We start from the raw sequence: 17,645 nt of genomic DNA, 5'->3' as shown, positions 1-17,645 counted from the left end.
AAAAAAAAAAAAAAAAAAGATATAATTATTAGGAAATGAGCTGAGAGACAAATTAGTAAATGAAACATATTATTTTAAGATCATGATGCACAGTGTATTTAACATGGTTATTCTCTAATAATTTATGAGAAATTATTTTTTCATAGAAGAGCTTTTATAATTTCTTTATTAATATTTACTTGTGATACATTAAAACAAAAACATTTTAAAAGAAATATGCACTAAAAGCATCACCTTGCACTCCCCTCAAAAGGTAAAAACAACATAAATGTTCCTCAACAGATGAAAAGATAAACAAAATATGGTATATGCATACACACAATAGAATATTATCCAGCATTAGAAATGAAGGAAAATCTAGCACATACTACAGCATGCATGAGCCTGTGGACATTCTGCTCAAAGAAATATGCTAGCCCTAAAAAGACTACTGTTGATTCTACATAAGATACAGAAAATGTCAGATTTACAGACATAGAAAGTGGAATGGTGCTGGAAATAATGGGGAGTTGTTTTAATGGTTACAAGTTTTTGAAAATAAAAAGAGATGGTGGTGATGGTTGTCCAGTAATGTGAAGCACAAGATGCCACTGAACTATACATTTAAAAATGGTTAAAATAGTAAATTTAGTTTTATATATTTTACCATAATTTAAAAAACTATCTTCATATATCTAAAGGCTACCATCATGACCTTAGTGAGTAATGTCCAGAGTAAACACATCTTTTTCCTTCAACCATTTCTCATGTGACATGAGTGAAATCCATTTGTACCTCAATCTGGTTATTCTTCTCTGAATGTCCTCCATCTACTTGCAGCCCCATTTAATCCATAGCCCATAGACATCAATTAGAAATGAATTAAAAATTCAAAGGACCTATTACCTCTCTCAATAGGATTACTAGACTCTTAATAATTGAGCAAGAGTTCCTAGTAGTTTTTTTAAACATTGCTAATTCATTGGAGCTACCTAAAACTTGAAATTCTTTTCTAATGTTCCATTGCTAAAACCATATATTGGTTAGAACTCTTTCAGTGACTGAAAACAAAACCAAGGCATGCATATGTGATAATGCAAACTTACTTAAGGGAAAAGGGAATTTATTGGCACATGTAAATGTGCTAGAGTTGGTGCTGGCATAATATGTATATAGCTTGATTCAAAGTTTCAGTGATGCCACCAGGTCTCATCCATTTCCTTCTCTTAATCTAGCTTTGCTCTTCTCCTCATTTGGACTTCATTCTTCTTAGACAGGCTCTCCACTCATATGGCGTCACCAAGCTCCCAGGTTCCTGAGTCACACAACAAAGTGAGAGTACTAGTCCCAACAATTCCAGTCCAAGTATGGACTCTATAACTGGGTTATAATTGGTCCCTGAATCGGTCTCCATAGGAAGGATAATGCAAATGCTGAGTAGCTTTGTTCTAGGTCATAGATTCCACCCCCTGACCAAGATGTAGTCAATTCCCTTGAATCATATCATGGGCTGTAAGTGGATCAGAAGGTGGCCCCCAGAATAACTAGGTTAAGGTTAACATTGGGGGGGTGGGCAACAAAAAGGTGAGTTTCAACATTCTTCAGTTAGTTCAACTGGATATTTTATGGAATAAGATATCTTACCTTCTGCTTATTCTTACTAAATATGCTCTTATTTGAATACTCCTGGCAAGGTATCTTGAGGATCATCATTCTATCATCAGGCAATGCAACCCCACAGTGTGATGAATGTGCCTTACATATTTTGTTACATTTGATCATGAACAGCTGTAAATATATTTGTATATATTATGTAAGCACATTATTATAACACAGAGGCCATAAATACCTAGATTTCTGTTGTCACCTTTGGCAGCTCTTTGACCTGTCATCATTTCCCCTCCAAGGATCACCTTTGGATGTGCTCATATAACCAGATACCAGGCCAATCTTTGTTCTTAAATCTGGGCCCTACTTCTTGTCCCAGAGGTATCGTGGGCTGTCTTAACACAATGTGTAACTACTGGGAAGGTTTTTATAGAAAGTTAATGTTCTATGCAATATATGGGTTCTTTATTAGCCACTATCAATAAGAAATCTTTTTTTATACATGTCCCAGATTTCCAATGTTGTTTAGGTAAGCCAAAAAAGTTTTTTTTCAAAAAGGATTAGTAGGAGTAGCAAAGTATATACAGTGCTTACAATGTGCCAAGCTCTGTTCTAAAAGGTGTATACAATTAAATACTAATTCATTTTCTTCCTCACAACAACCTCATGAAATAGGTAGTTGTTATCATCCTCATCATTATCATTATTGCCTGCATTTTAAGGACGAGGAAATTAATGCACAGAGAAGGCAACAAAGCTAGACAGTAAAGGCAGGACTTGAACCCAGTTATCTGGCTACTCCGGACAAATCAGGAAGCAACCACCCACCTTACAAAACAGTATGTTTATAAGCAAATCACTTGTGGTATGTTCCTTCTGGTACATGTTAACTGGTTAAAAATCATTAATGACTTCTTAGAAATACTGGGACAGAGAAAACAAATGACAGGATTAGCATTCCTGCCAACAAAAGATCAATAGGAGCTGAAAAGCTCTGGCATAAGGTCCACATCAGAAGAAAAATACATCTTTTAAAACTTCTACACAAACATTGTGTCTCTCAGCAGTGACTGTGCTTGGACAAGGTTTGTCATGAGTACATGGAGAAGCTCGGCACAGCATCCCACCAGTGGTTACCCAAGAGCAAAGCTTGCTGGCTACCCTCCCTGTCCTCCTGAGCACACACACCTAGAGTCACTTGATCCACAGTTCTCTTGTCACTTCTCTCCATACTATTCCTTAGTTCAATAATGTTCCTAAGTCAAAGGGGCTGCAGACTGCCCCATTTTAAGAGAAAGAGTATCTCTTAAAACTCGAGGCAGTTGAAATGAAGGGGCTTTCATGAAGGGGCAATAGACACAGAGTTCCAAGCACATGAACCACAGTGGGGAGCCATTAACTTAGCTTGCAACTGACAAGGAATTGGGATAGGGAGCAATCACCACGGGTGCCTGGGCAAGTTGATACTACAGAGGAAAACCTGGTTGGAAGGTGATGGCTAATGCTAAACACTGCGCTGGGTGGGAGTGGACAGAATTGCCCCATCCGTCTCTCTTCTCCTGCCCGGTCTCCTGCCCATGCCTCCTGTGGACAAGCCAGAAGGCAAGGGTAGCAGGTTGGGAAAGGATTTTCAGTGAATCTTGAGGAGAGAAAAAGGAGCAATGGGCCTCTCTCAAAAGTGGGTAAACTGAGTCATTGAAAAGACAAATAACAAGCTTCAGATAAAAAAGGGAAATCCAGAAGCCAGATGAGGGCCTTACTTCTCTCTTTGGCCTCACTGATTTTGAGAAATATGAAGCCCTAGAAAGATAATCACAAAATATCACTAACTCCTCACGTTCCTTTCCTGCATACAGTGGTGGCTCAGTTGCTCTCAGTGACCCATCTTTCTGTAGAAGTGGCGAAGGAACATGTAATCAGTATGACATAGCCTCTGCCTGGATTCACAAGAAAAGTTTGATGAATCACTGGTGCGGCTGTTGTTATTCTTTGTGTGAATTCCTTCCTTATACCCACCATGTGTCTGTTTGATTCATGAAGGTGACTCATCTGAGGAAATTGACCTGACCATGGTTTATCAGGCAGCATCTAATGGAGATGTCAATGCTTTGACCTCTGTGATTCGGGAGGACCCTTCCATCTTAGAATGCTGTGACAGTGAAGGTGAGATATCTATGCATTCTGAATCCAAACTATAATATTTTATCCCTTTAGAAATGTCCTTTAAGATGAGCGATAGAAATACAATTATCTCTGGCCACTTTGATACTGGAGAGACAAAAGGTAGCTTGTCTATGGCTAAGTATAGATACTTCTGTGTTTCTTTACATAAATGTGTTAGACACAAAGCTTTAACTCAATGCTCTCCAAATTTGTAGACAGGTTAAATGCAATTTCTTAAGAGGTACCCTTGGCATAGAATAGAGACTATAATTTCTATCAAAACCCCAGCAAAACTGTGTGTGTGTGTGTGTGTGTGTGTGTAAAAAAAAACAAGATATCTGAAATTCCATAAAATTTTTTAAAAACTAGAAGAGTTAAAACAATTTTGAGAAAGAAGAATAAAGCCAAAGAAATTTGTGTACCAAATTTCAGGGTTTATTACATAGTTACAGAACTCAAGACTATATGGTCTTGGCTAAGTAGTAAACAATAGAAAGGAACAAAGAACTCAGGAAAAAAAAAACCCACACAACTCTACCCAATTGATTTTGATGAAGGTATAAATATAATTCAGTGTATAAAAGGCAGACTCTTCAACAAATGTTTCTGGAAGCAATAAGTTAGGGGGAGTGGCGGAGGGGAGAAAAGGGGAAAGGGAGTGCTGGAAGGAAAGAAGGAAAAGGGAAAAAGAAACAAAGAAAGCACACTCAACCTAAGTCTAACACATGATACAAAATTAACTTAATATTGATCATGGACTGAAATGTAAAACATAAAACTTAGAAAAAAAATCCAAAAGAAAATCTTCAGGATTTTAGGGTAGGCAGACAGTTCTTAGCCTTAACACTAAAAGGATAGTATATGAAAGGAAAATTTTATAAATACAGGTGCATTAAAAATAAAAGCTTTTGCCCCACTGTTGAGAGAATCCAAAGACAAGACTGAGAGTGGGAGAAAATATTTGCAAACTACACATTTCACAAAAATATACTATTTTCAAGGTCATTGGTCCATGGACATACAGAATTATGTTACTTCACCCTAATTACTAGCAGAATAAACTTCAATAGATTATTTAACTCCCGTACCTCAGTTTCCTTATCTAAAATGATGATAATAGTAACTCAGAAGATTTAGGATTTTTTTTAAAATGAGAATTTGATGTATTAATCCACCTGGATTTATGCCTGGTCCTAACAGGCACTCAACAAATATTATCTATGGTTTGAAAAATATTGCAAATAAATATTAGCTATTGTTTGGAATTTTATAACCATACTGTAGCTACTTAAAACCAGCCAGAACAAGACAACAAGTCTCAGAGTGACTCAGTTTCTTAGCCAAAGTCCCACAGCTACTAAAAAAACTGGAATTGGAACCTCTTCCCTCTGCCGCAGGAATTCTTCTGCTCTTTATGTCATAGTGCAGAGGTTATAAAGCTCTTGAGCGCTTCATTACACGGAAGAGTGGATCATTTAAGGAGGCAAATGCTAGAGCTAGCTCCATGTGTGCCATACCTAGTCTGGTTGCTTCATTCTTTATTTTGTGTAAAAAATAGTCAAACATAAAGTGCAGAAAACAATATACTACTACTCTGTATTCACCACCCAGTATACTACTCTGTATTTAATACCTAGAGTTAGCAATTTTGACAATTTGTGGTGGTTTGGTTTGTTTGGTTTGTTTTGTTTATTTGTTTAAGGAAAAGTTTACTGAGCATTTGAAGGCCCTTTCTTTTCTGATTCCATCCTCTTTACTTCCATTTCTCTAAAATAACAAGCTACTACTGTGAAGTGGATGTGTATCTTTCCTTTTCCTGTTTTCTGCTCTAACTATATTTGCAAAAGTATACAATGACCCACTCTGTTATTTTTATTCATAAAATTTACATGAGTAATATTGCATCTCTATGCAATTTGCTTTCTTCACTCAAAATTATGTTTTCAAGATTTAATCAAGTGAATACAAGTTAATTTAGTTTGCATATTTTAAACTGCTCTGTGGTATTTCCTGGTGTAAATATAACATAATTTATGCATTTCTCTATTATGTTTATTTATGCCATCTTGTTAATTTAATTCTTCATTGATCATTCTTGATTATATCTCTGCTCATTAATGTGAAAGTTTCTTCTTGAAATACTCCTGGAAGTAGAATTCCTTGATTATAAGTTATGAATATCCTCAATTTCATTAAACCTGTGAAATTTATTTCCAAAATAGTTGTCTAACTTAAATTTAAGTGAACAGTAAGTTTCCAAATGTTTGACAACACATGGCACTTTAAACTTTTAATAATTACTAATTCAATATGTACAAAGTGGTATGAAATGTCATATTAATTTGCACCCCCTAATTGTGAGATCACCTTTTTTGCTTATGTTTATATGTTTTTGTGTTTCCTTTTTTGTGAATTGCTTGTATATACAAGCGTACATTTTTTTGTCTCTTATATTGTTTATTTCTTTCTAGTTGGATTGTTCTTTAGTTTTAGGTAGTAATCTTTTCTTTATTTTATAAATCATAAAATTTAAATATTTAAATAAATATTTAATATTTAAATAATCAAATTTAAAATTTATAAATTTGAATAACTTAATTATATTTAAATAAATATTTAATATTTAAATAATCAAATTTAAAATTTATAAATTTGAATATAACCTAATGTGATAAGAATTTTTTTCAATTTATAGTTTTTACATCTCCTTCCATAAGGCTTACTAATCTTAAGGTTAAAAGAATATGCTTCTACTTTTTTTTGGTTTAAATTTTGCCTTTCATATTCCATCTGGACTATGTTTATTTGTGATGTGAAGTTTGACTCTAATGTTACTCTACCCCTCTGGTAGACCCAGATGGCCAACATCATTTAATTAAATACCTTTTTTCCCCCTGTATGTCACTGACATACTGAATTCCTGTACAGGTTTGAATGTTTCCAGTACTGTCTGTTCTGCAAATCTATTTAATGTTTTAATTTGCAAAACTTTATAATAAATGTGGTTGATAAAGCAATTTCTCTCCATTTTATCTACTTTGAAATTATCTTTTTCTTTTAATTTCACAAAGCTTTGTTGAAAATTTTGGAATTACACTGAATTGATTCACTTTCAGGAAACTGATAGCCCTACTATATTGAGTCTTCCTTTCGTAACCCTCCTAGATCTTTACATATTTAATTCTTCTTTTCTGCCTCACCCAATATGTTCTGTCTACATGCCTTGCTTTTCTTCTGCTAGCTTTATTCCTAAGTGTACTTTTATTGCTATTTTTATTACTTTTCCCATTGCTTTTGTTTCTAAGAACACCTTTTTGTGTATTAATTCTATATACAGCAATAATGCTGTACTCTCTTATTTGTTCTATTTTATTTGTGCTCTATGAGGACAAGTGTAGCAATTTAAAATAAATTTGGGAGCCAAATTCGGAGATGAATCTTTTATCGCTTCTTTCTGAACCTCAGAGGTCACTTATGCATTTCAAAATTGCTTTTTAACATCTAGGTGCCAGGTAGAGTGACTATTACTCAGGCTACAGGATGAGTGTGAGATTCATGGTTCCTCCCCTTAGAACTTGCAGCTTAGAAGAGACAAATTTTAAATAAATGATCACCCCCCAATAAATGCATAATTAAAGAATTAAAAGTTATTTAAAAATAAAGAATGCTGAGAGATTATAACTCGGAGCTCTACTTTACAACAGATGATGAAGAGGTATTCTCTGGGGAAATTTATATGTAAGGTTGGCTGTCAAGATAGATATAAATTAGCCAGGCAGAGCATGTAATTTTATGAAAATTATGCCTAAAATTTCTTTAGCTTTATTTACTGAGCATTTCAGATTCACAAACCGCTTCAGCAGCTGCCCTTTTTAGTAGGTGCTTTCCTCCACTGGAGCTATAATAATACTTGTTGACAGGAGCAAGGGAAGAAGGGAGGAAGGAAATTTTGCCACTTTTTTGAGACATAGCACTGCACTGCTGCTCTTACTCAGCACAGATACCCAAAAGTCTTAGAAGGGAGAGGTGTGGAGGGGAATTGGGTTGCTAGCCATCTTTCAGTAAGAGCGGTATTCCTCAGATCTACGCATCCTTAGGAAACTTTGAGAGTGACACCTTCCAGAGAATGATTACCAAGTGAATCTTAGATCAAGAGACCTAAGCAATTCTCAGTTGGCGAGAAGCTGTGCCTGACTTTGGTTTCTCCACCCTGAGGAAGGTGAAACACCTATAGCATACTTCGCTAGGCTGGCTTGTTCTAAAAGCCCTGCAAAGCTACTCAAAATGTGTCACTTCGTCTTTATTTTTATTCAGGAAGAAAACACATTTAAAAAGCCAAATACCTTTGCCTATGTTGATTCTAAAAGCACAGAAATATTGATTACAGGTGGCTTTAGCAAGAATTTATACAACTCAAAGTCAGGCTACCACAAAACTTACCCATCCACAGCTCCAATAAAAGCATGTTGGACCTAACTGCCTGCCTGGAGTTACTTTCCAAAGGCATGTCTGGATTCTAGATGTTTCAAGCCAAGTCAGAATGAACCTTCTTAAGTCCCAAGTTATACTGACCCCACATGATCATCTGCCCAAAATGTTTTAAACAACAATTTATTGCAAAAATGTAGACAATTGAGAAAAGGCCAGGAAAAACACAGTTTATATATAAATGTAGCAAAATCACCTTTATCTTTCTTCAGTTTCACACTGAAGTTCAACAGCGGGGTTTATTCTACAGAAAGCAGAATAAATGAATGAGCAACTAAAGTCTTTTTGTAAATAAGTTAAAGGCTGCCGACATGTCTCCTTCCAGGGTGTACACCACTGATGCATGCGGTCTCTGGACGTCAAGTGGACACGGTGAAGCTGCTGCTGAAGATGGGGGCCAACATTAACATGCAGGATGCTTATGGCCGCACGAGTTTATGCCTGGCCACCTACCTGGTACCAATTTGTGTCTCTTAAAAGGACTGAAGAGCAGGGGTACTAAAGGTGTTGTTCTGGGGGTTGCTCTTGGAAAAAAAGTGCTCTTAATGCAGCTGGCCCCTAGAAATAGAACCTCAAGCTTTACATCAATCATCTTCAACACTTATATCACCACGAAACAGTAGATTTTATGGATCAAGTAATTTGGGATCCTCCAAATGTCAAGAGACAGGAGATGTCATCACTAGAGAAATTATTTTCTATCTTAACAACAAGAGAACTTGGGACATTTCTGATCCCTCCACAAAAGAATACTGTCCATAAATAACTCAGCAAGGTATTCTCCTTTTGGAGATCCAGGTAACATCCATGTGGGTAGGCATAGTTAAAGGGATGCTCCAGGCTGAGGAGTACCAGATACAGTGAGAAGTGGGAACGGGAAGGGGAGGACGAAATAGGGAAAATATCAAGTCTCAGTTCCAAGTCAGTCAGTGCTCCAGTTAGAAACCGCATGATGCCAGGCCTCGCAATGGACATGTCAGTTTGGTGTTTCTTCAACTTTAGAAAGAGCTTGGTTAAGACTCTCTGAAAATCCCTGAGCCCTCTCCTCTCAAATGCTCCCAGTGATCCTTCTGGGAGGCCCCAGAGCTGCCTTGATTCCATGTCAAACAAGTCTTAACTGCCACGTGGGAGGCATCTTTCTTCTTCTTCCACAACAAGGTACCCAGAAATCTTCATTATCTTCCTGTACTTGCTGACTCATGCATTTGCTATTGCTTTCATTGAGGTGACAGAGTCACTTCAGACCAGCCCTACTGAGATGTCCTGCTGTAGAAAAACACTTCCCTTCTCTTAACACACCACCCTTTCCTGCCACAGTCTAGCATAGGATGCAATGATAAATTGCCCAATCCTTGGAGATTTCTTCAGAACTCAATTTCTCATTATATATTTATATGCACTCTTTCTCTAGGACCCGAAAACACATGGAAGGAATTTTTCAAAGCATAGTGAACATATCTCTTGTGTTAATATCCCTTAAGGTGCTTGTTTCAAATGCATGTTCCTGGGGTACACCCCAGACCTCCTAGTCAGACATCAGGGAACAGGACTAGGGCAGAGGATGGAGGTCTGTGGGTTAAACAAACTTCCCTGGCCATTTTTATGCCATCTGAAGTTTGAAAACCACTGCTCTGTGTAGGCTAGCTGAGGCCTCCTATCTCAGGCAGATGTGTGACTGTCTTCTCAGTCACTCCTTTATATCATATGCCCTCATAATGCTCTTGCTGCAGATTTTTTTGGTATTTGAGCTGAGAAAAAGAGAAGTTTTAGACCAGTGGGTTAAAGAAGGAGGTAGAGGTACTTTCTAAAGTTCACTGCTGAGAAAGGAACCCTTCTCCATTGTTGGTGGGAGTGCAGACTGGTGCAATCACTATGGAAGTCAATATGGAGATACCTCAAAGAAGTAGGATTAGAGGTTCCATTTGACCCAGTTATTCCTCTGCTGGGTATCTTTCCAAGAGAATTAAAAGAATTGTATCACAGTGATATATGCGCACCTATGTTTATAGTAGCACAGTTCATAATAGCTAAAACTTGGAAACAGTCCAATTGCCCATCAGTTGGAGACTGGATAAAGAAGATGTGTTTTTTCTATAAAATGGAATCTGTCCACCAATAAAGAATGAGAAATTAGAGTCATTCATAGGAAAATGGATGCATACTGAGGTCATACACTTAAGTGAAGTAAATAAGTCACACGTGTGTAAATACTGAATAGTTTCTCTGTGGTGAAAAGCTAAAAGTGTAAATAAGATACAAATGAGATAATTGACCATGTGAAATAGGAAGAAGAGGGCTAAAGGTGTAGGGAAAGTGAGAAGGGTAGGGGAATGGAAATAGGGGAAAAGAAAAAATATGAGAAAATGAAAAAATGGAAATAAAGTTTATGTGAATAGGGAAGGGAGGAGGGGGTGAAGGGAGGGCAGGGGTATGGGGAGAAATGAGAACCAAGACCTGTCATGTAAAGGTACAAGATCCCAATGATGGATATAACTGTACTGTATACCTAAAACGTACCAACAAACCCAATGAGAAAAAATAAATAAAGTTCACTGCCACTAGCCTCCAGCATATGGTGAGAACAAGCTTACTTTCAAATTCCTAAAATTCTAAATTTCAAATTTTTTTGGCTGTACCATCATGCAAGGGCCTTAGAAGAAGTGCTCTTCTAGACCAAAGTGAATTAAAAGGGACACCCTTGTGCTTGAAAAGGTGACACCTCTTTATAGCAAGGCATTCTAAGGAGCTGGGTAAGGGAAGTAGGCTGCATGATACCACGTGGTGTTATAACAGGATTTGTGAGACCAGAGTTAGGATTCTAGTGGGCAATAAGGACAATGGCCCCAAAATGGAATCAGGAAGCCCAGAATGGAGTCTGCTGAGTCACAACCCTCCAGGGCTCTTACAAGAACATCATCCAGGTGTCCTTGGCTGTCTAAGATCTCCGTAGAGCATGATCATGCAGGCCATTGGCTCAAGGGTGCATGGGCCCTGCACGTACATTGTGTGAACACTGCATAGATTGGACCAAAAAATATGAACTCTCCTATAGGGTAGGGGTTATTCTGTTTATAGTTCTCACATTATTCTTCATAAAACTAGTTTCATTTATTGTTAGTCTACATACAATTGAGTAATACCAGCAGTTCTGGATGAATGTAGGAGGGCTTCTCTGCAACATGAGCTCCAAACTTAAAAGTAGCATGGGACAGAGAAGGAGGGCTGGCCAGAGGTCACTCCTGATCTTTGAAATGGGAGAGATAGAAAATGCCCCAGCTAGACGTGCTGGCCAAGGAAGGGACAATCATGAGCTATGGTAATATCAGGTCTTGATGTGCACAATGAATGGACAGCAGGGAGGAGACACAACCGGTGGGGAGCCCTTGGAAGATGGTTACGATACCACCATGTTTATGACATCAGGCTGTTAACATCAGATCCCCGCCATTAGAGTGGGGATCAGGTTAGGCTTCTAGGCATTGAGATGGGGTCGATTAGAATAAGCAAGATGCGGTGCTATGGTTGCTAGTAAAAATACTTGGAAGAGAGAACCCAGACCTATTTATCAGTCATGGATATACTGATGTGAAGAATGGACGCTGGGACCCAAGTCAGACCACACTGACAAGCATGATTTGGAGATAAACCCATAAAATGAGAAGCCAAATCAGGTTAATCACTCCCTGTCACATGTCACCTGTAGCCCTGGGAACTGCTACAGACTGACCATAGCAAGGATATAAGTGGCCCTGGAAATGAGAAATGGGAGTCAAAAGGGAGAGGGGTCCTAGAGTTGGTCTTCCAGAAATCTTGGGAATCAGTACCTCAAGATTTTAAGCCTCTCTCGAGGTATCTAAATTGGAATTGTGGTCCTTAACTATTTCAAGTCTAATAAAACATGTTTTTTGCCAACCCAAAGAAGGGGGATGGGATTAGAGAAAGTTTGTTGGCCTGTGTTATAGAAGTTTGTGTTATATAATCATGCTCTTGCTCTTGCCTTTCAGGGTTGGCTTGAAGGCTGTGTGAGTCTACTCAGAAATGGTGCCAAGCACAATATCCCAGATAAAAATGGCCGCCTGCCACTTCATGCTGCCACTGCTGAGCCCGATGTGAGGTAAGCTACCACGTCTCTACAGCATACAAACTGGGAGAGATCCAACTTGCATTAGAAAATCATCTAATGTTCATTCCTCTGTAACTGATAAAAACAAAATCCATCCTCTTTACAGTATTTTCCAAAGTTGTAGTAGACAGAGAATAATCTTAAACTCATTCCTCTTCTATTTAAATAAGAACTTTTTCTCCTAGAATCTGATTTAAGAAGAAATGCTATTTGTTATCTTCAGAACTGATACACTCAATTCAATTAGTTGGTCAGTCAATTATTCAAAAACTATTGAATTGGTTGAATTTGCTATTTATTACTATTGAATTAGTATTCAGTGAGCACTTATTATGGGCCATCTATGGTTCTAGTCCCAGAGAAGGAGTTAAGTGGCCCACCGGTAAATAAAAGAATGAGATTTCTAATAATGACAAACATTTTGAAGACTATCAAACATGCTGAAAGAACCATGACCGGGCAGAGAGGTTGTTGTCTAAACCCAGAATCTACCTTATATCTAGGAGCTGGGGGTAATCAAAGCAGCCTGTGGCTGAGAGATTAGGAGGTTGGAAGGAAAACCAGAATTGTAGGCTCCTGGAAACAATGTGAAGAAAGATACTCAAAGAAGGTGGTTATACAAGGAGATTGAACTATTGTATGACAGTTGAGCAACCAAGGAAAAGTTTTACCCAGACCAAGGGAAATTTCCACATTCCTTTGCATCTGTTTGGCCTCTATCTCCATTCTTCTGAAAGCTCCTCTCAGCAGCTAGTAGCATTAATTCCTACCATGAAACAGTAATGTTGTAAGATAGTCCTTCACTTATGCTTGTATAGAACATACCTTTGGCAGGGATGTAGCATTCCCCAGGCCCAGGCTGCAGGCTAGCACCACAAGGAGTTTTCTGTATGCCTTGCCATCTATAACCATGTGCAAAACTAGGACCTAAAGTTCTGCAGGGCTGTGGAGAAGAAGGGCATAATCAGGCTGAGAGATAGCAAGAGTTCACTTCAATTACTTTTACAGAAAAGTAAAAGGGTTTGGGAAATTCCAGGACTGTTCCCAAGGCTTGCCTCTTATTACTTGGGCTATTTCCAGAAATAATAGAAAACTAGAATTTACCCAAAGCTCAACAAAGCAAGGAAACCTAGAGAAGAAACAGCAAGCCCAGACAGTTAACAATCAATAAACATTGTGTGTAAGGAGATGACTCCCTTCTGATGAATTTTAAATTAAAACAAGACAAAGAAAAAGAAATGTGAATGACTTGTTTTCACACAAATATTTAGCCACAAAATCATACTGTTTTTCCAAGTGTGGTCTTTAGAAAATAAGTTTAAAACTTATCTTTTAAGATTATTATTCCTTGATTTATTGTACTTAACGGCCTTTCCTTGCCTCATCGAGAGTAGTCAATTTAAAAGTCCACTGATTCAGGAAGATAAAATCCTAAATTATGGCAATAAAAGCTACTGTAGCAGATAAAACCCAAAGCTTCGGTGTTTTAACACAATAGAAGCTTTCTTCTCAGACATGTAACAGTCCAGTGTAGGTAGTGGCCTTGGATGACAGGTGGCTCCCCATCCATATGGCTATTTGGGAACTTCATCCCCTAGGATTCTCCCATTTGTGACTTCATCATCCCCTAGGATCATGGGTTACCCTTCACTCAGCCTGCAGATGGGGAAAAAAGAGTATAGAGAAACCTCACTTATTTCTATAAATCCTCAACCTGCAAATGACACAATCACATCTGTTCACATTTCACTAAAAACTAGTCATTTGAACACTGTGGGTATTAATGAGTCAAGGAATAGACTCCCAGGCCAGGAATCGAATTCCTATCTATAATTCCCTTCCATGAAAGGGAGACATGGATTTTGGTGAAAATCTAACTGTCTCTACCATCAATTCAGTGTACATGAGAGGTGAACTAAACCTTGTTAGTTAAAAATACATTCAGGGTCAGCTAGGTCAATCTGTTAGGTTCATCCTCTTAAATTATTGCAATAATAAATTGAAAGCCAGTCATGTGGATGTGCTCTTTTGTGGACTTGAATACCTCTTTTGTAATATGCCCAGCAGTGCCTCTAGGCACTCTCCGGTCTCCATTACATTGTTGTAACTGGGAGGACAGCAGAGAGTGTTGGCTTCACCTGCACTTGAAATTGTACCTAATAACACAGCCATCACTCTTGGATGACTTGAATCCAGAAAAATAAACATCGTCTGTGTGCTGATGGTATGGTTATATTGTCCTGAATGGACATTTAATTCTGAAAGGTAAAATCGTGCTTCTGTCAAATATAGTAATACTAGCTGCTTTAATTAATAAAATCCAGGTGAGATTATTCCAAAACCAGAATTATTATTTCCAGTAAATATCCTCAAAAATCAACAGTCAAATCCTAACAACTAATACAGCAACTAGCTTAGTAACTGAAAGAACATTTAGAAATCAGATTGCCTTAAAGAATTCCTCATGAAATTACATTACTAAAAATTAAATATTTTATAGTTTTATTAAGAAATTTTATGGTTATGATAGAAACTGCATTAAATAACATCTAAATTAAATATTTAAAGCAGAAGTCAGGTATGGTTGTTCATATCTAATCCCAGCACTTGGGAGGCTGAGGCAGGAGGATCACCACAAGTTCAAGGCCACCCTGAATTGCATAGTATGACTTTGTCTCAAAAAAAATTAATTAATTAATTAATTAAAGCAGAAACTAAGCAAGCCACACTCTGTTGCAGAGTTGAGCTATAGTCACCCATTTGTTTCTGTATTAGCATAAACTTTGAATTGTTTTCTGAAAAATAAAAAAATATATGGTCTGGTTTATAGGCACTTCTTAATCCTAGCACCATAAAGAGAAGGCAGAGGTCCTCTGCTGGGACATTGGGAGCCTATTGGACCACTCAGTTTTCCCAGGAGAACGCAGGCTGAGGCCAGCTTGGCTGAGCACTGAGGCATACAGGTCTGCACTTAGCCTAAAACGGTAATGATGACATTAGTTGTCACTGTGTCCTGACCAAAGTTTTACATGTTCTCATTTAATCTTTATCACTGCTGTATGCAGTAGCTGGGCCTACTCATTTAACAGATGAGAAAACTGAGGCACAGGAGGGCTAATCAATTTTCATATTGGCCATATTTTGTTAATAAGACCTTGTAAGAAACAGCCTTACAAAGCTTACTAGCTCATTCTCAGGATATTTTTTTACTCATTACAGCATCTAAAATATCTTATACAAGTAACCACAGGAAAATTTTCTCATAAAGGAGGAATTTCTGGGCTTCTGAGAAATCGTTTTGTATTTTATTACATGGACTCTGTGATTTATGTCTATGTTTTTCTCTTTCTATGTTTTTTTTTCTTTTAAATTGAATTTATTGGTACATTCTAGGTAGGCAGTACAGTTACTCTCTTTCTATGTTTAGAAAACTCAAAACACAACTGAAACCCCACCTTGGGCACATATGTAGGGTTATCACGTCTTCTTTATTCTACCCTTGTTTTCTCTTTGTCTAGTTTTTTCACTTACTTTGTCTCCCTTCATGTAACTAAAATCCTTGTTAAATTAAGGTCAAGAGTGACCAAAAGTCAGACTGAATTTAAACCTGGCTCCATCTCTTGCCAAGAAGTTTGTTTTGGTCACATTAATATTTCAAAGCCTAGCTAGTTTTATTTCCCAGAAAGTAGAGAGAATGAAAGCCCTACATTATAGGAATATAGACAGGAGTAAACAAGAAAAAATACATAGGAAATATGGAACACAGCACCCAATATATTGCCCATGTTCAGGAAGTGCTGTTGATGATGATGAGATTGATAATATCAATGATAATGATAATGATGATGTCATGGAAGATCATTGATCAGCACTAAAGAATGAACTCCTGTTACTGTCTCACTCCACCACTTGCCATCTTGGCCTTCACCTCGGCACACCAGAGATCCACATACACAGGTCCTAATGGCTGGTGAACTGCAAAGGTTGTCAGGATATGAACAACATTCCTGCTTGTGTTGATACAGGGAAGTGAACTGCTACTAGACTTCAGAGCCCAGCGAACTTTAAATCAACCATTTCACCCTCAAAGAACTTCTTTGTCACCTTCATTCACGCAGATACATTTATATTTTTGTCCTAATAGTAAGCAGAATGCACAGGCAACAAGTTGTTTATACTGGTGTTAAAATCTCTAAGCAGGCTTCCTTCCACTTAATGTTCACTGGAGATTATTCAGAGGGAAGCCTCCAACTAAAGCTGCTTAAAAACAAACCAAGGGGACACTTCAGTTAGCCCCTGGCCTTTGAGGAATTCTGATTCCTTCCTGGAAAACAACTCCTTCGCAAGCCAATCAGTGCCAATCTGCATCTGTAGCCAAATCCCAGTGCAGTGGGGATCGAAGCAGATGCAGGAATAAGTGGTGTATAATTATGAATGTGAAAACATGTTGAACTGACAAAAGCAAAAGAACATAGGTTTTATCTCACAAGCCTCTTTCCTGGTTTGAATGCTTTGCATCTCAGCAGGTCCGATTTTTCTCCTTTCAGATCCCCAGGGCTTTTCTTGCTCCCTTGGCTGGACATTCAGAGGCCGCCAGTGTAAAAGAAGGGGCACGATCGTTAAGACAAAGCTCCAAAGAGAACAGAGTCATGTTTGTACAATGCCGCACATGCTACTGTTGGAAGGCAAGGAGCAATTTCCTCTGAAAGCAGCCACGGGGCTCTCTGAAGGCCTTTTTCACAGTCTCCATAGTTACTGGCAGATTCCCCCGCACCACCACAGTGCCAGCAGCTCTGTCTGTTTTCATCACACTTGACTACAGCCAGAAGGAGGAAGGAAATCATTTCCTCAGTCCTGTTCTATAGTCAGGACCTGCTCAAACCTGGTGTGGCTATTTCTCTACAGTATATTCTCACATGCAGGCAGCTTCAGTAAGGGGAGACAGTTGGCTTGGGAACCATTTTCCCCACCCCTGATTGGGCTTTAGGTGAACAGGGAAGACTCAGAAAAAAGAAGGCAGGAGCTTTTGAATATATTAATTATCATATAATTGCTATTATAAATGCTTGGTATGCATTGACTCACATAAAGTCATAGCAAATCTTTAGGAATTAGGAACTATACTTATTTCCATTTTACAGATAAGAAAATGCAGGCATAATAAATTTCATAGCTTTCCCAAGGTCCTGGCTGGTTGGCAGGGTGTGGAGAATCCTACACAAATTGGGCCAGCCCCATCCCTGTGTTCTTACTGCTCATGTACTTTTCCATGTCTGGAAAGGCT

General features: G+C 38.1%; 1 protein-coding gene across 3 annotated transcripts in view; it reads left to right on the top strand.

Moving 5' to 3' along the window:
* The window catches only part of Ankrd55 (ankyrin repeat domain 55), an 88,829-nt gene that overhangs the window by 22,161 nt on the left and 49,023 nt on the right, over nt 1–17,645 (top strand). For all 3 annotated transcript variants that reach the window (XM_010626896.2, XM_033760958.1, XM_033760960.1), the window contains exons 3-5: nt 3,628–3,750; nt 8,564–8,694; nt 12,243–12,352. In XM_010626896.2, the coding sequence (XP_010625198.1) occupies nt 3,628–3,750; nt 8,564–8,694; nt 12,243–12,352 (364 nt within the window). The remainder of the gene's footprint in view (nt 1–3,627; nt 3,751–8,563; nt 8,695–12,242; nt 12,353–17,645) is intronic.

The sequence above is a fragment of the Fukomys damarensis genome, unplaced genomic scaffold, assembly GCF_012274545.1.
Source record: "Fukomys damarensis isolate Sample0158 unplaced genomic scaffold, DMR_v1.0_HiC HiC_scaffold_1, whole genome shotgun sequence".
Lineage (NCBI taxonomy): Eukaryota > Metazoa > Chordata > Mammalia > Rodentia > Bathyergidae > Fukomys > Fukomys damarensis.
Note: the sequence above shows the minus strand (reverse complement) of the source record. Positions and strands in the feature narration are given on the sequence as shown.